Genomic DNA, 23,512 nt, shown 5'->3' with positions numbered 1-23,512 from the left:
AAAGGCAAGGACGCCAAATCAGATTGTACCCCAGTCAGGTTTCTTTCGGAGTATGCTGATAAAGCAGCTCCATACTTATAAAGCATTTACAACTGTTCGCTCGTAGAAAGATCCGTACCCAAAGACTGGAATATTGTACAAGTCACACCAATATCCAAGAAAGGAGATAGGAGTAGTCCTCTGAATTATAGACCCATATCACTAACGTTGCTTTGCAGTAGGATTTTGGAACATATAGGATGTTCGAACATTATAATCACCTCGAAGAAAAAAGATAGCCAAGACGGATTCAGAAAACATCGTTCCTGTGAAACACAACTAGCTCTTTATTCTCACGAAGCAATGAGTGCAATCGAGTGGTGATGTCAAATTGCTTCCATATTTTTAGATTTCTAGAAAGCTTTTGACGCCGTTTCTCACAAGAGACTTCGTGCCAAGAAGTATCGTCTCTCTTGTGTGACAGGATTTCGTGATTTCCTGCAGAAAGGTCACAAATCGTAATAACTGATAGAAAGTCATCGAGTAAAGCAGAAGTAAATCTGCAGTTCTCCAAGGAGGTGTTGTAGGCCCTCTGTTGTTGCTGATCTATATAAACGATTTAGGAGACAGTATAAGCAGCCCTCTTATATTGTTTGTAGATGATACTGTCATTTACCGTCTTCTAAAGCCATCATTTACCATCTTGTAAAGTCATCAGATGGTTAAAACGAATTGCAAAATGATTTAGACGTGATATCCGTATGGTGTAAAAAGGGGAAATTGATTCTAAATAATGAAAAATGGGAAGGATATGCTGTAGAACAAAGTGGGAATTATATCAAAATGTTAGAAGTAGTCACAATCAAGCTACAGTAGCCCATTACAGACAGTACTGGAAGGTGCTTAAAATGTTATTAGGAAGGCAAAGAGTATGTGGTGTGCAAATAGAATAGCTAATTCACAAGAGAAAATTAAAACCATATGGTCAGTTGTGAAGGAAGTGTCTTGTCAGCAGCACAAGGTCGACGATATAAAGTCAGTTCATAGTTCAAATATTTCTGCTACTGATAAATCAGATATATATGCAGTATTTAACCGTCATTTTCTGGTCATTGCTGGTGAATTAAAAATAAAAATTTAGTCTCTACGGGGAATCATATCACATCCTTGGCAAATGCCTTTCCGAGATTGGTGTCTGGAATACTCCTCTATGACACAGACAAGGGAGATATTGAAGACTAAGGACTCTCATGGATATGATGGAGTGCGTAGCAGAATATTAAAGTATTGTGCTGCACATGTTAGCTCTGTATTTAGACATATTTGTAATCTTTCCTTTAGGAATGGTCAGTTTCTGGACGATTAAAGTACTCAGTAGTAAAGCTGCTTTATAAAAAGGGAGAAAGGGATAATGTAGACAATTTTAGACCTGCTTATATGCGATCAATGTTTGCTAAAGTTATTGAAAAGGCTTTATATGTAAGGATAATTGATCATATTATACCACAAGATTTGCTATCATATTTACACTTCGGCTTTAGAAGTCGTTTAACAACTGAAAATGCTATATTCTCTTTTCTCTGTGAGGTACTGGATGGTTTAAACAAAAGGTTCCGAACGCTAGGCATATTTTTTGATTTAACTAAGACGTTTTATTGTGTTCATCACAAAATATTGCACCAGAAGTTGGACCATTATGGAATATGGGGAGCAGCTCACAATTGTTACACCTCTTACTTTAGTAACAGACAGCAAAAGATCATTATTCGCAATGTTGAGAGTGGCTGTGATGTGGGATTTGAGCAGGGTACTGTCAAGTTGGGGGTGCCCCAGGGATCAGTGTTGGGGCCTCTCCTGCTCCTAATTTATGTAAATGATATGGCCTCTCTAAAATATTTCTGTTTGCTGATGGCACTAGCTTGGTAGTAAAGGATGTCGTGTGCAACATTAGCTCAGTTTCAAATAGTGCGGTTCATGACCTAAGCTCATGGCTTGTAGAAAATAAAATAACGCTAAATCGCAGTAAGACTCAGTTTTTACAGTTTCTAACACACAATTCAACAAAACCTGAAGTTTTCATTTAATGGAATGGGCATATGATTAGTGAAACTGAACAGTTCAAATTTCTAGGTGTTCAGTTAGAGAGTAAACTGTCGTAGAAAGCCCATGTTCAGGATCTTGCCATTTTTACTATTCGAAAGGTACCTGAAGTGAGTGATCGTTCGACACGAAAATTAGTCTACTTTGCTTATTTCTCATCGCGTATGTCATATGGTATTATATTTTGGGGTAACTTTTCACATTCTAAAAGCATATTTTTGGCTCAGAAACAGGCGGTTCGGGGAATAAGTGGTGTAAGTTCACAAACCTCTTGTCGACCCCTGTTCACTAGCCTGGGTATTTTGACATTGGCCTCTCTCTATATATATTCCTTACTGTCATTTCTTGTTAACATTATTAGCTTATTCCCAAGAATAAGCAAATTTCACTCAGTTAATACTCGGCAAAAATCAAACCTGGATTTGGATCGGAAATCTCAGCAGTAATCCACGCGCTTTCAAATCGAAACTGAAGCGCTTCATCATGAGTCATTCCTTCTATTCTGTCGAGGAGTTCCTTGAAAAATTAAGCAGATTCTTGTTGTATTAACTTATGGATTGACTTTTTTCGGGTTCATAAGCATTTTATCTTTATCTGTTATTACTTTTATATTGTAATTTCATGTTCTGACACGTTCCATGACCTTGGAGAATGGTCCTCAATTTGGCCCTACGGAACTTGTCGTGTAAATAAATAAAAAATAAATCAGTACTAAAAACAATCCGCTAAATTTCAGTTACACAATAAATCATTTAAATCTAAAGGCTGTAAACTCAACTAAATACTTAGGAATTACAGTCACGAATAACTTAAATTGCTATTGCACATAGACAATGTTGTGGGGAAAGCAAACCAAAGACCACTTACAAAATGTAGCAGGTCTACTAAAGAGACTGCATACACTACGCATGTCCGCTTTCTTCTTGAGTACTGATCTGCGGTGTGGGATCCACATCAGACAGGATTGACGGAGGACACCGAAAAAATTCAAAGAAGGACAACTCTTTTTTATTACTGTGAAGTAGGAGAGAGATGCCACAGATATGGTATACTAATTGGGGTGGTTGTCATTAAAACAAAGGTGCTTTTCGCTGCGGCGCGACCTTTTCTGAAATATCATACTTTCTCCTCAGAATGTGAAAATATTTTTTTAGCTCCCACCTACATACAGAGAAACGATCATCATAATAAAATAAGAGAAATCAAAGCTCACACGGAAAAATTTAAGTGTTCGTTTCTCCCGCGACATGTTCGAGGGCGGAACGGTAGTGAAACAGCTTAAATGTGGTTCGATAAACCTGCTGCCAGGCATTTAATTGTGAATTGCAGAGTAATAATATAGATGTAAATGTACATGTATCCTTTGTATTTTGTTTCTTTTCTAATCGGCAAATAACACCGAAAATTATTTTTCTCGTGAATAGATCTAACTTTTCCATTGTTGGAACAATTTTCATTAAAATCGTTTATCTACACATGCTCACATGCTCACATAGTGAAGGCTTTTCCTTTCTCCAGATGTTGTAAAACGTAAATACCTATTTCGTCTCTGACCTCAATCTACAACTAGATCTACACCTGCATATATAGTCTACAAAAGGTTGTACCATTTATGAAGACGTTTTCTCGTTGCATTCACGTATGGAACGTGGAAATAATTATGGATTTAACACATCTGTGTGCGCCATAATTGATCTAATCTTGTCTTCACGATCGCTATGTGAGAGATACATAGGAGGTCATAGTATACTCCTAGGTTCATCGTATAGGGTTGAAACTTACTAAGTTCGCTTTCACGAGATAGTTGGCGCTTATATTCAAGCGTTTGCCGGTTCAGTTCTTTGAGTATCTCCATGACACTCTCCCATGCATCAAACCAACCTACGACTATTCACACTGTCCTTAAAGTTCGAATTCCCCTGTTGACCCTATTTGGCAGAGGTTCTACACACATGAGCAATATTCTTGGTGGATTGCATGAGTGTTTTGTAGCAATACCTTTGTAGACTGACTGCATATTTTCTTGTGAAAAAATTCTAGTAGGAAAAATACCAAATCCTCGTGCAGTCTTTGCAGTGTATTATGAAACAAAGTATACAACAAGATGAAGTAAACAAAAATACTTGGGGGACTGATGACCTTAGCTGTTTAGTCCCCCTTAAACATCCCAACAACCACCACCACAAAAATACTCATAATGCATTACTATGAGGGCTATTTTTTTCAATGTCCGATCAATCAAGAAATGACCACAGTGAAAAACAAAAATGTTTTGTTTTCAAAATTTAGCCACTCCTAAAAACTACTTCCGTACATAGTCGTGGCTCCGATTTGTGGTAGTGTGGTACAAAATTTCTGATACCCTCGTCGTAGAAACCCGTCGGCTGTGCTTTCTGTCATTTCTTTTAGCGGGTTTGCAGGTTGCTGTCTGTGCCAAAATTCTGTCCTCGGTTCGTGTGAGGAAAGAAATGAGGGAGCCAAGTCCGGAATGTACGACGGGTGATCCAACAGTTCTCACTGAAAATGCTGCAGGAGCGCCTGAGCTGCACTTGTGTGGCAGACCATTGTCGTGAAGGAGGACAATACCTGGAGACAACATTCGTCTTCGCTTGTTGCAAAGTGCTCTAGTGCTCTACGTTGCCGATTCTCTCAAACCGCATGGTTCACTGGCTGAGCAAGATCGTCGGCCGACACACGCTTTCTTCCCTGACCGCCTGCATCATGAACGTGTGTACGTCCTGCTTCAATGTTCCTCCATTATTGCTGCAATTCGCTCTCAGGCTAGACAGTTACATTATGTGGACTGCATGAAATCAGGCGTAACCCTTCAACATGAAGAAACCGAATGGCAACATGCCATTCCTACTTGGCGGGAGACTCTATTGTTTCATGCATCTTCAAGTGCTCACATTGAACTCAGAACTGAAAAGTTTTACATGACAGGATGGACGAGCACACTAGAGACTCTCTGCAAAACACTTGTGCAAAACGTCATCGGATTTTCACTGTGGTTTTCATTTCGCGACCGATTGTGCATTATAATACACTGAAGAACCATAGAAACTGGTACCCCTGCCTAATATTGTCCAGGGCCCCCGCGAGCAAGCAGAAATACTGAAGTGGCATGGACTCAACTGAAGTCTGATCTGAAGTAGTGTTGGAAGGAACTGACACCATGAATGCTGCAGGGCTGTCCATAAATCCGTAAGAGTATGACGGGGTTGAGATCTCTTCTGAACTGCACGTTGCAAGGCATTCCAGATATGCTCAATGATCTTCATGTCTGGGGAATGTGGTGGCCAGCAGAAGTATTTAAACTAAGAAAAGTATTCCTGGAGCCACTCTGTAGCAATTCTGGACGTGTGGAGTGTTGTATTTTCCAGCAACCATTAACAGTTTAGTTTCAGACAAAGCACAATTTAAACATAATTTAAAAGAATTTTTGGTGGCCAACTCCTTCTATTCCATCCACGAGTTTCTCAACAAGTGCGGTAGACCATTTTAATAAAAATTTATTATACTTCAATTTTTGACAATACTTGGTTGTAATTGCCAAGTAACTACCTACTGTGTGGATGATGGATGTATGGAAAGCAGATGTAAGTCTTAAGTCTGTAAATAGTGGAAGTTTAATTTTAAATCTTGTATATAATCTGACTGTTCTTAACTGAGGATCACTGAAATGAATAATTTACTTTAATTTTTCACAATACTTGGTTGTAATGGCCAAGAAACTAGCAAATGTCTGAATGATGGATTTAATGAAAGCAGATGTAAGTATTAAACCTGTAAATATTAGAAGTTTAAATTTAATTCATGTACATAATTTTACTGTTTATTGACTGAGGATCATTAATATTAATGAAGCTCAAGTTTTCCTAATTACATTTTGTAATGTGTTTATCTGACATGTTCCACACCCAGGAGGATTCCCTCTTTTATGGGTCTATGGAATGAATAATTAGTCTAATCTAATCTAATCTGATCTCCTAGAATTGCTCAAGTCCATCGGTACGCACAGTGGACATGAATGGATGCAGGTGATCAGACAGGATGCTTAAGTACGTGTCACCTGTCAGAGTCATATCTAGACGTATGAGAGGTCTCATGTCAATCCAACTGCACACGCCCCGCACCATTACAGAACCTCCACCAACTTGAACAGTCCCTTGTTGACATGCAGGGTCCATGGATTCATGAGGTTGTCCCCATTCCCAAACATGCCCAGCCACTCGATACAATTTGAAAAGAGATCCGTCCGACCAGGCAACATGTTTCCAATCGTCAATGTCGTGTTGACGGGCCCAGACGAGGCGTAAAGCTTTGTTTCAAGCAGTCATCAAGGGTATTCGGTTGGGCTTTCGGCTCCTGAAGCTCGTTGTTGTTGTGGTCTTCAGTCCTGAGACTGGTTTGATGCAGCTCTCCATGCTACTCTATCTTGTGCAAGCTTCTTCATCTCCCAGTACCTACTGCAACCTACATCCTTCTGAATCTGCTTAGTGTAGTCATCTCTTGGTCTCCCTCTACTATTTTTACCCTCCACGCTGCCCTCCAATACTAAATTGGTGATCCCTTGATGCCTCAGAACATGTCCTACCAACCGATCCCTTCTTCTGGCCAAGTTGTGCCACAAGCTTCTCTTCTCCCTCATTCTGTTCAATACTTCCTCATTAGTTATGTGATCTACCCATCTAATCTTCAGCATTCTTCTGTAGCACCACATTTCGAAGACTTCTATTCTCTTCCTGTCCAAACTATTTATTGTCCACGTTTCACTTCCATACATGGCTACACTCCGTACAAATACTTTCAGAAACGACTTCCTAACACTTAAATCTATATTCGACGTTAACAAATTTCTCTTCTTCAGAAACGCTTTCCTTGCCATTGCCAGTCTACATTTTATATCCTCTCTACTTCGACCATCATCAGTTATTTTGCTCCCCAAATAGCAAAACTCCTTTACTACTTTAAGTGTCTCATTTCCTATTCTAATTCCCTCAGCATCACCCGACTTAATTCGACTACATTCCATTATCCTCGTTTTGCTTTTGTTGATGTTCATCTTATATACTCCTTTCAAGACACTATCCACTCCGTTCAACTGCTCTTACAAGTCCTTTGCTGTTCCTGATAGAATTACAATGTCATCGGCGAACCTCAACATTTTTATTTCTTCTCCATGGATTTTAATACCTACACCGAATTTTTCTTTTGTTTCCTTTACTGCTTGCTCAATATACAGATTGAATAACATCGGGGAGAGACTACAACCCAGTCTCACTCCCTTCCCAACCACTGCTTCCCTTTCATGTCCCTCGACTCTTATAACTGCCATCTGGTTTCTGTACAAATTGTAAATAGCCTTTCGCTCCCTGCATTTTACCCCTGCTACCTTCAGAATTTGAAAGAGAGTATTCCAATCAACATTGTCAAAAGTACTCTGAAGCTCGTATAGATGATGCTTCGATGAATGGTTCACACGCTGACACTTGTTGATTGTCAAGCATTGAAATTGCACCAGTTTGCGGAAGGTTTTCACTTCTGTCACGTTGAATGATTCTCTTCGGTCGTCGTTAGTCCCGTTCTTGCAGGATTTTTTTCCGGCCGCAGCGATGTCGCACGTTTGATGTTTTATCGGATTCCTAATTTTTACGGTACACTCGTGAAATGGTCGTGTGGGAAAATTCGCACTTCATCCCTACCTCGGAGATGCTGTGTCCCATCGCTCGTGCGCCGATTATAACACCACTTTCAAACTCCCGTAAATCTTGATAACCTGCCTTTGTAGCAGCAGTAACCGATCTAACAACTACATCAGACACGTCTCATAGAGGCGTTGCCAATCGCAGCGCCTTATTCTACATGTTTACATATCTCTTTGTTTGAATATTCATGCCTATGCCAGTTTCTTTGGCATTTCAGTGTATATACTGTTCTACTTGCTAAATGTTACTAGTAATTTCATTACTATGTCTAATTTTTAATCAAGTTCTCTTGTTTGCTAATTAATATCTTTCCCTTCTTACAAATAATATGCGCTACTGTCTCAGATTTCAGAGTCAAGTAATATCTTAATACATAATGAATTCTCATGGTCTCTTTACATATCACACATAATCTTTGTTTTTGTTGTGGTCTTCAGTCCTCCAACTGGTTTAATACAGCTTTCCACGCTAATCCATACTGTGCAAGCCTCCACATCTCTGCTTGACTATTACAGCCAACATCCATGAGAACATGCTTACTGGATGCAAATCTTGGTCTCCCTCTGCAGTTTTTATCCTCCACACCCCCGTTCGTTATCTAACTGACAATTCCTTGATGCCTCACGATGTGTCCTACCAATTTTTACGCCAACATCCTTATGGACATACTTCACAACCCACGGCCAGGCGAAGCAGCTACCAGCCTGTGAAATTCACTACCAGGACTAGAATATAGCTGAGTCAGCATGGAGCAACACCTCAGTCTTCCACAGCTGCGAGCTCAATTACCTCACGCCATGCGCTGATGATGTATCACCTCCATCCCCACATGACTAAAGCAGGAACTGGCCACAAAATCTCTGGGAAAAGCTACCATAAATACTCGCCGCTCAGACCTTGCATATGCTGCTTCCGATTGCTACCTGCGATGATGTGTGCTCTGCAACAACCGATAGTCTGATGTAAGTCACCAAGCCTTTATCTCTATCTAGCTGCTACATCCGCTACATGCCCTGATGCTGTAGGGACTTGAACTAGCGTTATCCAACTGGAGCCACCTCCCAGATGAGGATGATACCAACCGGCCTGTGTGCATCTCCAGGACATTAGAGAAACGTCATGTGTAGGCAGTGCAATTTACTGAATGATCGTCCTCTGTGTGCTCAGTCTATATCCAGAGAATGTGAACAGTGTGCTTACTTAGCACGGAAGTGTAAGGATTGAGTACTGTTTGTAAAGTTGTAACAGTGTCATGAATATTAATTATTTCCCTGTATTTGTTCCATTAATTTAGCATTATTGTTGTTGACCCAGACGTTACAATGAACAAAATAGGGGAACAAAGGGGTACCGCCGCAGAGGCGGTTCAGTCTCTGGTAGGTCAAGTAGCTCAAATGACAGCAGACTGCATAGACTTGCATAGACTGTTGCTTTCATTAAAAGAGGATTGGGCCCGTCCAGTTTAACACTACCCATTGTAGATACTAAAGCCACTATCCTAATCTCTCGTCTTTTTGGTTAAAGCAGAAAGGATGTGTTCGCATTTTTCAACAACCTGTTGACAGCCAAGAAGCTGATATGTTGGTCTGCGGGAGAGTTGTTACAAATGGCTGAGTTACTTTCAGTGGAAGATGCGAAATAATATGTGGCGTATCATCAGGAATTAAGGAATGCGTAGACGTTTGAAGTTCTGAGGACGGGCTTATTGCATCATTATAGGACAATCAATAGCCATGGGCAATTAAAAGTCTGTCACAAAGACATAGTGAGTCCATCGAGAGTTATGTGTTCAGTATTAGGGAACTTAATGTCAATAACTACGAGATGAGAGAAACTGATGACTCTACAATTGCTCCTCTGCAGGAAGCAGAAAAGAGAGCTTTAGACGCGTTTTTCGGAGTTTGTTGGCCTGATGTATCAAGCACTGTACGGGTAGAATTATCGAAAGACTTTACGAGAGCCATAGGAATAGTACCGGTAAGAGATAGCTACTGTGACCCGTATCCACGGTAGAAAGGGGATTTCTTCCGCTAACGTCAAGTGAGAACAGTGTGGTCGATCACGCCACATACGGAGAGATTGCTCTCAGATACAATGTAGCAAAAAGTTATGGCATCAAGGGACTGTTGGCAGAATAGGGAGTAGAGTAGGAAGGTACAAAATGGAAATGGCAACCTAGCGTTAAACATCAGGAGTTCTAGGACCTTCCAGTGGGGCTCACAGTAAATTTTAGCCTGACTCCAACACGTGCAGAAACGGAATTTTGCTTGGGTGGCCTAGCGGATGGAAGGTAAAGAAAGTTTTTATGAGGCACAGGTGCGAACATGACTGTGGTATTCATGGGTAAGAAGCGGCTGGGCCCACTGTGAAAGAAGTTACGTGAGGTGTGTGGTATTGAAGCTCATTCGCTGGATCGAAGAAGTTTTCGGGTTTGTGTAAAACATTCCTGGGAATGTATGGAAGTTTTGACTCGAATATCAATGGTTACCGGGCAGTCTTATGGTTACATTTCCTATATAGGCATCACGGTGAAACTGATCTTGGACAACGTAGTAGAACGAGGTGCCCCATCAGTGCGACACTGCCTCAACACTCAACCCTGGTGTAAGGGGGGATCAACTGATCTGCGTGAAAAGCCATTAACGAATAATTTACGTGCTAAAATACCGAAAAGTACGAGAAAACTGCTTTGGGTGAGCATAGGAGCTGATTTGCCACTAAACGTGTTATGTGCAGTTGTATCACTGACAGACTGATGAATTACATAAAGAACAATGTATTGTATGCAGGGGTGTTGTATCCATATGGGATAAATGATGAGCAGGTAGTGCCCATAGGTATAATTAATTTCGACATCAAGGACATGGACTTGTCTAAAGAGTTTTTGGTTGCCAATTTGGAGGTTTCTTGAGAAGATGATCTGGATAGGATGAATTGGGCTCTTAAGCATAATCAAGCCATTACTATAGCTGCTAGCAAAACATAAAATTCCAATCAAGAATGAGCCACTTGTGTATCATAAGAAGTACCATGTACCTAATCACCTACAGGCATCTATGGAGGAGTTCATTAATTAACAGTTATGATACAGCATTATTGGGGAGATTTCTATCCCTTGAGGAACACCAGTGGTGACTGTGCTGAAAAAAAGTAACGATGGACCAAAGCTTACTGTTTCTGCTGTGACAACAGATATCTTAATAACTGTGTGATAACAGATGCTTATCCAACGATGCCCCTCCATGAACCATGGACCTTGCTGTGGTGACATGGCTTGCATGCCTCAACAATACAGACAGCCATACCATGGGTGCAATGGAGGGGTATCTGTTAATAGGCCAGACACATGTATGGTTCCTGAAAAGGGGCAGCAGCATTTTCTGTAGGTACAGGGCCAACAGTCAGGATGACTGACTGACCTGGCCTTGTGAAATCAACCAACATGGCATCTTGTGCTGGTACAGTAAATGGATGAAAGCAAGGAGAAACCACAGGAATAATTTTTGCTGAGGGGATAGTTCTACTTTATTTTTTAAATGATGATGGAGTCCTCTTCGATAAACTATTCTGGAGATAAAACAGACCTCCATTCAGTCTCTGGGTGGGGACCACTCAGGAGAATGTCGCCATCAGAAGAAATAAATCTAGCATTGTGCGGGTTAATATTATATATTATGTTAGATCCCTTAATCTGCCAAGTAAGTTAGAAAATTTAAAAAGGAAAATGGATCGTCATACCAAGGTGAACTGTCAAGTTCATGTTTGATTCACTCCATTGCAGCCACTGGACTACAACTCCTCTGTACAGTGCCTGACAGGTGGCCCAGCTGAATATCTCTGGAAGAGATGTTGTAGCTGGTGGCTGGGAGCCTCTTAGCACAGTGGAGTGGGGTCTGCACATCAGGTCCTGCCTCATGCTATATACTGTGCAGGATGAAAGTACACGACGATTTGTCAACTGGGATAGTGGTTTCCAATTGAGCCCTGCATTGGTTGTGGCGTTAGCCAGGACACATCAGGAATGCTCTGATAAGCAAGTGGTGGAGGCAGAATAGATAGGCAGGACCAGGATTCGACACTTGGACCCCTCCTACGTGCCATGCCTCCTCCCTCCACAACCACCAGCCACAAAATCTCTTCTGTAGGCACTCGGCTGGCCCACACGTTGGGCTCTCAGCAGATGAGTCTGCACTCCAGCAGCTAAAAGGACGCGAACCGAACATCAGCTCGACACTTCGCCTGAAAATTTCGAGTAGGAAACTTGTCGAAGTGTCGTGATGCGACAACGTGACACCACGATTCGGTTCATACCCCGAGAAGACTTCATTGGTGAAATTCGCTTAGAAAGGCTACCATACCATTGGTAAATCAGTTTTCCATGTAGCTTAGTATCACCCTTGTAGCTTTCAGTCACTTTGATACATATTAAGCCCGTTAATATTAAGCGTCAGCAAGTGACCATCGTGGTCTGAGAGAACATAACTATGTGAACTACTTTATCATTTTGCAATCGAGATGCCTCTTTAACAATGTTGTCAGTAGCAAAGATTGGTTGTTCCTTTAACACTTGTAAATTATATGAGGGGAGTTAAGTTATATAAAATGGCAAGGGGCTCAGGCGCAGCTCTTTAACAGTTATAAGCTGAAAAAATTATTTTCTATATCTAGACTTAACATTACCTCATTTTGATTGGAATTTGAGAAGAGTAATAACATTAAATTCTTTCATATAATTCAAAAATAACCAGAAGGATCCCCATATTTTGTGTTTACTATTATTAACTTCCAATGAAAATATGTTTCTGCAGCACAAGGCTCAATAAGCTAACAACTGCAAAATTTATGTGTATGAATTTTTTATATTCGTATCCATTCTTAGTGTAAGTGGCAACTCCTGTTTTCTCCATACCTCGTCTGCAATAAGTGGAAGCTAAATTATTTCCATCCATATTCAGTATTCCCAAATCAGTAGTGAAATGATGTTCAGAAACATATATTACAACTACACAATTTTACAATAAGGGCACAAGATTTGAATTTTAAACACAATATGGTTTTTTTGTAGCAGCGTATTGCTATACCTGTTGATTTATAATTTACACATTTGGGACTTATGTATGATATAATACATCTGATAAATGGCTGCCACAACTTTGGTGGCAGATATTTTCAGTAACAATTTTCCATAAATGTCGTGGTATTTCGGTAATACAGTGTTCAATTTCGATCTTAAGTGCTCAGGTGGTCGTGGGCTTATTCGCTCAAATTGTTACTTCAGAAAACTGCATGGAAAAAGGCCATAGGTGTTAAACCGCAAGACAGTAGAGGCCAATTCTGGTCACAAAAAGAAGAGATGACAAGGCTCTTCATCGAGCATGGTCTGATGGCAGAAGCAGTTGAGTCAGCTTGATTCTATATACATGGAGACGCAAATGTTTAGTGATAACACGGTAAAGAGTGGTTGTTGAAATGCTCAGTAGTGGCGAACTGCCGCCCTATTTGTTTCTGAATGGCCACTGCGAGGTTATGTCATGTGCTTTACATCAACAACTAAACTAGTGCTTTTAGAGTTTTCCTAATATCCCTTTTACAGTTGGATTTGGAAGATAATTCCTACCGAAAATTGGACATACTATAGGAATCGTAGCAGCAAACCGTTCGCCATTATGACTGTAATGTTTAACAACAAGGACTCGTTCTTTTATTGTGTAGCGCTACGCGTTTACTAAATCCTGTCTTCTATCGACCTGTCACAATTACAGAGCCCTTCGTTAATGACAGCCAAAATCTTGCCCTCTTATTGTAACACACTGTACATCATTTAGAGACTGTAGTTCAGCTAACGAAATCAGAAGTTAATTTATTTATTTTTAGCCCTCTGCATTTTTTATGCAATTGGTTTACTTTTGCTTCCTTTTCATCTTTACATAGCCCAGGTGCTAAATCATCTGTTAGATTTTAGTTATAGACACATCTTATTTTCAGATACGTCGTAACTGTAAGTGTCGGCCTTCAAACGAGCAATTCCCGCAGCTAGGCGTGGTGTGCTTCCGTGTCCTGCGAACCGGCGAATCGCAGCCGCTGCCTGCAGACCAACTGACGGAGCTGCTACTGGCCTTCATCAACCAGTCTGGCCGAGCATTCATGTCACCTGTGCGAGTTGGCGACAACTTTTGCATCCGTTATTGTATCACCGCTGAAAACTATACGCATGAGGACGTAGGTGAGCTGCACTATACTTCGTTAGATTTTCGAATATCCCTTGAAATCAGCATATGGCACGTAAATGATTAAAATTTCAGAGAATTAGTATGCACCTAAGTTGAGCAAATGCCTTTGAGCGTCCTTATTATGTGTTTACAGGGTGTTTCTGGAGAAGTGATACATACGTTAACGTTTGTTATTAAAATTTTTATCAATTCTGAGTCTGTAATTGATTAGTTCATTATCTATCTTTCGAGAAATTACTTCATTTTTCTGTTTATTTTTTCCTGTCTCGTTTTTTACAGTTTTCTTAATGTTAGGTTGGTGCATAAATTAGTCACGTTTTTCCTTAAGTTTAATAAACACAACAGACACACACAACAGAGAGTTTAGTCGTCAGTAATATACACTGCTGGCCATTAAAATTACTACACCACGAAGATAACTTGCTACAGACGCGAAATTTAACCGACAGGAACAAGATGCTGTGATATGCAAATGATTAACTTTTCAGAGCATTCACACAAGGTTGGCGCCGATGGCGATCCCTACAACGTGCTGACATGAGGAAAGTTTCCAACAGATTTCTCATACACAAACAGCAGTTGACCGGCGTTGCCTGGTGAAATGTTGTTGTGATGCCTCGTGTAAGGAGGAGAAATGCGTACCATCACGTTTCCGACTTTGATAAAGGTCGGATTGTAGCCTATCGCGATTGCGGTGTATCGTATCGCGACATTGCTGCTTCCGTTCGCCGAGATCCAATGACTGTTACCAGAATATGGAATCGGTGGGTTCAGGAGGGTAATACGGAACGCCGTGCTAGATCCCAATGGCCTCGTATCACTACCTGTCGAGATGACAGGCATCTTATCCGCATGGCTGTAACGGATCGTGCAGCCACGTCTCGATCCCTGAGTCAACAACCATCTGCACGAACAGTTCGACGACGTTTGCAGCAGTATGGACTATCAGCTCGGAGACCTTGGCTGCGGTTACCCTTGACGCTGCATCACAGACAGGAGCGCCTGCGATGGTGTACTCAACGACGAACCTGAGTGCACAAACGGCAAAACGTAATTTTTTCGGATGAATCCAGGTTCTGTTTACAGCATCATGATGGTCGGATTCGTGTTTGGCGACAACGCGGTGAACGCACATTGAAAGCTTGTATTCGTCATCGCCCTACTGGCGTATCACCCGGCTTGATGGTATGGGGTGCCATTGGTTACACGTGTCGGTCACCTCTTGTTCGTATTGACGACACTTTGAACAGTGGACATTACATTTCAGATGTGCTACGATCCGCGGCTCTACCCTCCATTCGATCCCTGCGAAACCCTACATTTCAGCAGGATAATGCACGACCGCATGTTGCAGGTCCTGTACGGGCCTTTCTAAATACAGAAAATGTTCGACTGCTGTCCTGGCCAGCACATTCTCCAGATCTCTCACCAACTGAAAACGTCTGGTCAATGGTAGCCGAGCAACTGGCTCGTCACAACACACCAGTCACTACTCTTGATGAACTGTGGTATCGTGTTGAAGCTGCATGGGCAGCTGTACCTGTACACGCCATCCACGCTCTGTTTGACTCAATGCCCAGGCGTATCAAGGCCGCTGTTACGGCCAGAGGTGTTTGTTCTGGGTACCGATTTCTCAAGATATATGCACCCAAATTGCGTGAAAATATAATCGCATGTTAGTTCTAGTATAATATATTTGTCCAATGAATACCCGTTTATCATCTGGATTTTTTCTTCGTGTAGCAATTTTAATGGCCAGTAGTGTTTTCTCATTCGCTATTTACAACAATATGGCAACGCTGGGGTAACTTTTCGACTCCGCGGCTGAATAAATCGCTTTTTTTTTTTTTCGAGACAAGGAACTCGTCGTGCCATTTTCGTAGCGCATTTTCACCCGGAAAGCAAGTTCCTTGAAGGTTGTTCCATGGAGAGTGGGAAAGGTGAAAGTCTGAGGTGCAAGTTCAGCTGAATATGATGCGTGCAGAATTATTTCCCAACCGAATTCCTATACCGTGTGGCATCACTTCACGCAGTCTTCCTTGTTGTTGTTCTTGGATTGCATCTGCAAGACGTCTCAGTGTTGGCAATAAATGTCAGCAGTGATGTTTACACCTCGGGGAAGCAATTCGTAATACATCACGCCGTCGTTATTCCGCCAGATTCACAACATTTTCTTTTGTGAAACATCCCCTTAGAAAAATTAATGAATTACTGTGCTGAAAAACCTCTCCGTTATTTGATTTTCAAACCGCTGAGCAGAACTGAACGTACTCAGACTTATTCCGATCAACACTAAACTGACACACAACATTTTTAGCGCAACGCAATCTGACTTTCAATAATCACTACAAAAGAATGGCCCTGACTAACAATAACCTACATCTTTCATGAATCACTTACCTCACAAAAATCTTCGTTACTCGAACTACTACAGCGCCAATACTGCCAGCTAAATAAAAGATTCTAACTACTAAAGGCACTAACTACTGATAGGCATAGTCAGCAAATGAAATATTTTGATAGAGAACAAACAACGTATTTACCTTAATAGTGTTCAAAAGTTATCAGTTCATGACATCCAGCTTTACAAATTTACTCTTTCTGATTGACACACGTCCAGATCATCCGCACTCAAAACTGCGCCCTCTCTCTCCCCACATCCACCACTGCTGGCGGCTCACCTCCAAGTGCGCAACGCTACGCGCTGTTAACATCCAGCTGCCCAACACTACAATAGCAAATATTCCAACAATGCAAACCAACCACAGACTGCAAGTCAGTGATTTTCATACAGAGCGCTACGTGGCGTTGCCAGCATAAAAACCTAAACAGTCTGCTTACAAGGTCTTTGCACGGAGGGCTGCTGCTTTGTTTGGGCTCAACCATTCCTCTTTTTCCTTGTGTTAGCGCAAAGAAACCATTTATTATCACCAGTCATCATGTTTTTCACGAGCCAAATGATGACGAGCAAGCACAGATGCACACAATGGGCATCGCTGATTTTTGTGATTTTGATTTAGAGCTTTCGGTACTCATACATCCGATTTTTGAACCTTCCTCAATGCGTGCAAATGTCGTACGATGGTGGAATTACCACAGCTCATCACATTTGACAGTTCTCGAGTACAGTGACGTGGATCATTGTAGATCAATGCGTTCAACCGATATTCATCGAATTCCAAAAGTCTTCCTGAACTTGGAGAGCCACTGACGCCAAAACCATCCTCCTTAAAACGAGAAAACCGCTTTCTTGCCGTGCTCCGTCCAATGATATTACCCCCGTACACGGCGCAAATGTTTTTCGCTGCCTCCGCTGCTGACAACACTGAATCGAACTCAAAAAAAGAATGTGTTCGAAATGTTCCGATTTCTCCATTTGGCACTCCATTTTCCAGTGTCCAGAACTCCATTCACTATCACCAAATGACAAAATGACAATTCGTAAACTCAGAGAGAAACAATGAAGTATAAATAAAAAATGGTAGCGATAAGTAAGCCTACATCAACCAAAATACCAACATTCAAAACAAAAACGCTACGAGCTTGAACTCAACCACAACTCTTCTGCCGAGGGCCAAATGGGTGCTACAGTTACATACCTCCGGAAGAGACGACGCAGCTGGTGGTGGGGGCCCTCTTAGTACGGTGAAAGACGGTCTGGGCTTTGAGTCCTGGCTCTGTTTATATATTTTGCGGAATAAGAATACACGACGATTTGTGAACCGGGGTAGTAGTTTTCAGTTGAGCTCCGCATGGGATGTGGCGTTACCAAAGATAGTCAGGAATGCTCTGGTGTGAGAAGGGTGGAGGCAGTCACCAGAATGGACAGAACAGTCATATGGCACCAGGATTCGACACCTGGATCCCTCTTCTCCGGCCACGACATCTCTTCTTTAAGCACCCGGTTGGCCCATCCGTAGGGCCCTCGGCAGAGGAGTCTGCACTCCAACGGCAAAAAGGACCGAACCGCACGCGAACTCGACATTTCCCCTGAAGATGTCAAGTAGGAAACTCGTCGAAATATTGCAACAACACGACGCCAAGACTCTGTTGATAACCTGAGAAGGTGTCATCAATGAAAGTCGCATAGAAAGCCTGCCTTCTTATTAGGAAGTCAGTTTTCAATGTAGCCTATTATTATATTTCTTATTAACATCAATGGTTCTATGTCCATCTTCCCAGCCTGTATTTCGCTAATTCTTTTTGAAGCCATTTACCTTTTATCACTCTTGTCATGCTCCAGTCGTTTTTATTTACATTACGCCCCTTAATATTAAATGTCAGCAGCTGATCACCGTGGTCTGAGAGACCATTAATTAAAGGAATTACTTTACCACTTTGCAATCCCAACGTCTCTTTAAAAATTTCGTCAGCTTGTTCCTATAACACTTGTAGATTATATGAAGGGAGCTAAGTTATATAAAATGGCAAGGGACACAAGTACAGTTCTTCAACATTTATTCTCTAAAAAAATTTAAATTTGAGTCTGTGCTTAACATTTCTCATTCTGCTTGGAAGTTGAGAAGTATAATAGCGCATTAAATCTGTTATGTTTAACTTCATACACAGTGGTAAGGAGAGATGGCTACAGAGTGGTGTGGCAAATGTTGTCGTAGGAAAGCTAGACAGGAGCAGAAGTGATTAGCGACGAAGGGAACACAAGAAACAGAGGATTTACTTAACTCGTATTTCTCAAAGCGAGCGAAGACTCTTGGAAAAAAAGAAGCAGGAACAAGAGTCCAGCAGTCACAATGTGCACAAAGAAAAGTGTCTTAGTACTAAAGCACGAACGATGAAGATGGAGTCACGACCAGGTATCACGTGCGTAGCATCACTTTCGAAATGGCTCCGAGCGCGAGCGGGTCAAGTCTCTGCCGCCGCCCATCCTACCTGTATATTGCAGTAGCAGGGGGCGGTTGAGCTACAGAGTTACTAGAGAGCCTGTATAGGGACGAGTGGCCAACCGGACGATACGGCGACGATTTTTCTGCCAAAGTGCGGGCGGGACTTTTGTATGGCCAGTAGTGGAGTAGTGGAGTACACACTCACCGAATCAAAAGCACACGACAATATGGCGAAATCATTCGTTAAATGCCTCTCTTTACAGCTATAATATACTCATTGTAGCCTACTACGTACAGCACAGGAAAATCTGATACAGTGGCTATAAAAATTATTCGTTACTTGCATTTATCTCCTTTAAAGTTCGCTTACTAGACATGTTGCATTGAAAGAAACGTAAATAAAAAATATAGTGTATAGCACTTGTTTTGTATCGGAAGTGCATAACGCTAAAGATTTAACGTACCCGTATTACGTCAGATGAATGAAAGACGTAAGCAGTTGTTTACTTGTGACATGCAAAAAGTGTGAGACGTATTAGTACTTCTTGTCACGTCTTCAACCTTTTTGCATGTCACAAGTAAACAACTGCTTACTGCTTACGACTTTCTTCTCTTGTAGATAAGAAACGAAAAAGATTACAAAAATCAGGTAATGTTAAATGTAGACTACTGTAATAACGACCAAATATAAAAAGAAAACTACCGTAACCCTTCTACCCCACAGTAAGTAGGCCTATTAAAAACTGTCTTCAAGAGTACGTACAATTATTTACTACAGATAATGTTTCAGCAACCACGATCACTGCGGAAAACGTGCTTACAACTTGCCTGTGTCAACAGTTAGGCAATAATACTGAAACCAAAATAATGCCTAGTGTTCTGATTCGGAACGAAATATAAAGTTTGACGCTACAAAGTCGAATGAGCATGGCACAACAATTACAAGAACTTTCCGTTTCCAGCAAGGACTGTCAGATATCGGCTTCAGAAAAGCTTGTGATGCTTTCAGTATGCACGTACTGTCAAAGAAACAAGAGCTTAAAAAACGAAATACAACTAAATCGAACATGCATACACAACGCATAACAAGTCTCTCAATAATTCAAATACCTTTTAATCGTTTCCAAAAGTCGTCTGAACTTCAATTCAACTCAAAAGCACGGCGAACATAAGCGTCAGAGACGTTTGGCAGAAAAATGGCGCCAAAGCTAATCAACAAATTACGGGCAACTTCACCTATGGCCACTCTCTCTGTATACAGGCTCTCTAAGTGGTACTGGAGGTGTGCCTCAGCGGGCGCGCACGGTTGGGTCCGCCAGAGCCCGCATAACCACCATCGACGTCTGAAGGATACTTGCAGTTCCGTTGCTACGACGCCCTTGGGGTGGTATCGACACACGATTCCACAAAACTGCTTCATAAATCATTCAAAAATAGCTAGATGGAAACTTACACTTTGTAACTATTATTATTATATTAACTTTCCATGAAAACCTGCTTCTGCAGCACAATCTTCAAAATGCATGCCACTGCAAAATGGAAACACAGAGGCAGCGTAGTACAGTTATTCAACATTAAATCATTAAGGCTGCAGACAGACAGCGTACAGATAGGCCCTGCAACGTCTTGCAATTGGAAAGGACAGTTTTGTGCAAAACAGTTCATGAAGAGCCGTCGAACGAATTAGACAAAGGAAACAGAGTAACACTATATCTCATCAATATGAAAATGGTGCATATCTGTAAGTAAGAGAGTTCGACCAGAACGGAAAAATTGGTACTAGAAAAATGGGATTCTCCTGCTGAGACGTTTCAGCTCGTACAGGACAATACACAGGAATCCACGTACAATATTTCTCGTTCATCAGAATACGCAGTCTGTTAAAAATAAAGCACAGTAACTTGAAGTTGAACTACAAGCTTTGTATAGCGCAAGAGTGTACTGCTTTAGAGACTCTATCGTATGGTGCTGTTCGTACAGTGAAATGGTAACATTTTTCAGCAGAATGACGGAATGGTTATGGGGACCGCTTTATCGCCCATAGTCCCCAATTTATTTATGGAAAGACTTCGAGAATAGGGCACTGTATCTGTCTTCATCCCCACATTAAATCTACTACAGACGTTGAAAGTGATGGCCAGTTTCCATGTTTGGACGTCATGGTTTACAAAACAACGTGATGGTACTCGGCGACATAGTGTTCACCAGATGCCAACACACACCGATCGATATCTTGATGCCAGCCACTGTACCAGTGTGAGAGCGTCCTTGGAACTCTGTCACATAGCATACGCATGGGCTATTTCCAACGCAGACAGCTTGAACCAGAAACTTGCACACTTGACGGCTTTGGTTGAGAAAAGAGGCAGAAGCGTTTCGACAATCACAGGAGGTGCTCGAAAGGCGAATGGGTCTGTAGCCTTTATTTCTTACGCTGAGGCTGGGAATCTAGGAACATGGGATCTCAGATCGATTCCATATCCCTGGATTTCTAGAAGGCTTTGGATACCGTTCCTCACAAGCGACTATTAATCAAATTGCGTGCATATGGAGTATCGTCTCAATTGTGTGACTGGATTCGTGATTTCCTCTCAGAGAGGTCATAGTTCGTAGTGATCGACGGTAAATCATCGAGTAGAACAGAAGTGATACCTGGCGTTCCGCAAGATAGTGTCATAGGCCCCCTGCTGTTCCTGATTTACATAAATGATGTAGGTGATAATCTGAGCAGCCCCCTTTGATTGTTTGCGAATGATGCTGTAATTTACCGTCTAGTAAATTCATCAGACTATCAATTCCAGTTACAAAGTGATCTATAGAGAATTTCTGTATGGTGCAAAAAGTGGCAATTGGCACTAAACAAAGAAAAGTACAAGGTCATCAACATGGGTACTAAAAGAAATCCGATTAATTTTAGGTATACAATAAATCGCACAAACCTAAGGGCTGTCAATTCAACTAGATACCTATGAATTACAATTACGAGCTACTTAATTAGAAAGACCACATAGATAATATCGTGGGGAAGGCGAAACAAAGACATCGCTTTGTTGGCAGAGCACTTAGAGGATGCGACAAACCCACTAAAGAGACAGCCTATATTACACTTTGCGTCCTCTGCTGGAATATTGCTGAGCTGTGTGGGATCCTTACCAGGTAGGATTGACGGAGGACATCGAAAAAGTGCAAAGAAGGGCAGCTAGTTTGGTGTTATCACGCAATAGGGGTGAGAGTGCCACTGATATGATGCGCGAGTTGGGGTGGCAATCACTAAAACAAGGGCGGTTTTCTTTGCGGCGAGATCTATTTACGAAATTTCAATCACCAACTTTCTCTTCCGAATGCGAAAATATTTTGTTGACACCTACCTACGTAGGGAGAAATGATCATCATAACAAAATAAGAGAAATCGGAGCTCGAATGGAAAGATTTCCCACGCGCCATTCGAGAGTGGAATGGTAGAGAAGCAGTATGAAAACGGTTCGATGAACCCTCTGCCAGGCACATAAGTGTGAATTTCAGAGAAACCATGTAGATGTAGATGTTTACAATAAGACTGGAAGAATTTTTATAAGATTTAACATTAAAAATATGTTTCGTCCACCTGTCAAGATTAGGACACTATTCGGCTCTGTGAAAGATGATTTGGGACTTCGAAGCCTGCCATATACAAATTTTCCTGTCATGGTTGGAAAACTCACATCCACAATTCAATTTGCGCAGTTCAGGACAGGTACATGAAACTTCGCTGTTATATTAGCCTACAACAGCCTGGAAAAGCTGTGGTAGCGGAATATTGCCTAGCCGAAGGACACAGAATGAAATTTGATGATACTACGTGTGATTTTGAAAATAAATTTCTAAAGATGCAACTGAAATTAGGATGACACACAATTTAGTAATAAAGACAAGGGTTTTCCTCTCGGCAGGGCGTGGGACACACTCAGTCAAAACACAACGTTCGGTAGCGCGGCCGGTCAGAGTGTCTGCAGATAATATTTGAGTGCGATAGGTCGTTGCCGCCTGTGTTCTAGTAAGGGCGGCGCCACGAACCCAGCGGTGGGCGATGCTTACGCCGTGTGCACTACGAAGATCTATATAAGACAACGATTTGCCGCCTTGGCATTAGTTTTCAGCGGGGCTCAGCATCAGCGTTCTCCTGAAGATGGCGGATAGGTGGTTAGTAGAAATGTCGGGTCGTGTTTATTTTAGGATCCGACGGCAAACCCGAGGGGATTTGGGTTCACACGGATGCTTAACAGCAATCGTTCATCCCGTGAACCATGCACGACTGGAACAGAAAAAAGGGGCAATGGCAGATGTATACAAAGTACCCTCGGTCACACATCAGACGAGACAGCGATTTAACGTTGCATTGTCATCGCTTTCTGAGCTAAGTTTAAAATTTCAACTCCGTAACTCATCAGGAATTTGGGCCCACAGAAAGAGCCTCCTAGAAGATCGAATAAAGATCGAGCGTCCCTGGAAGTGGTATGTAGTCGGCTAAACCTTCTAAAACCAGCACACCAAGGAGAAACTTTACTATGAAACCCAGAATGAGATTTTCACTCTGCAGCGGAGTGTTCGCAGGTATGAAACTTCCTGGCAGATTAAAACTGTGTGCCCGACCGAGACTCGAACTCGGGACCTT

At 41.7% G+C, this 23,512-nt stretch overlaps 1 protein-coding gene across 1 annotated transcript in view; it reads left to right on the top strand.

Moving 5' to 3' along the window:
* LOC126354901 (uncharacterized) overlaps positions 1 to 23,512 on the top strand; it is a 365,410-nt gene that overhangs the window by 318,299 nt on the left and 23,599 nt on the right. Inside the window, exon 15 of the mRNA XM_050004967.1 lies at positions 13,821 to 14,010. Coding sequence (XP_049860924.1) covers positions 13,821 to 14,010 — 190 coding nt within the window. The remainder of the gene's footprint in view (positions 1 to 13,820; positions 14,011 to 23,512) is intronic.

This window comes from Schistocerca gregaria, chromosome 3, assembly GCF_023897955.1.
Source record: "Schistocerca gregaria isolate iqSchGreg1 chromosome 3, iqSchGreg1.2, whole genome shotgun sequence".
Lineage (NCBI taxonomy): Eukaryota > Metazoa > Arthropoda > Insecta > Orthoptera > Acrididae > Schistocerca > Schistocerca gregaria.
The sequence above is the reverse complement of the archived record's forward strand: the minus strand, read 5'-3'. Positions and strand labels throughout refer to the sequence as shown.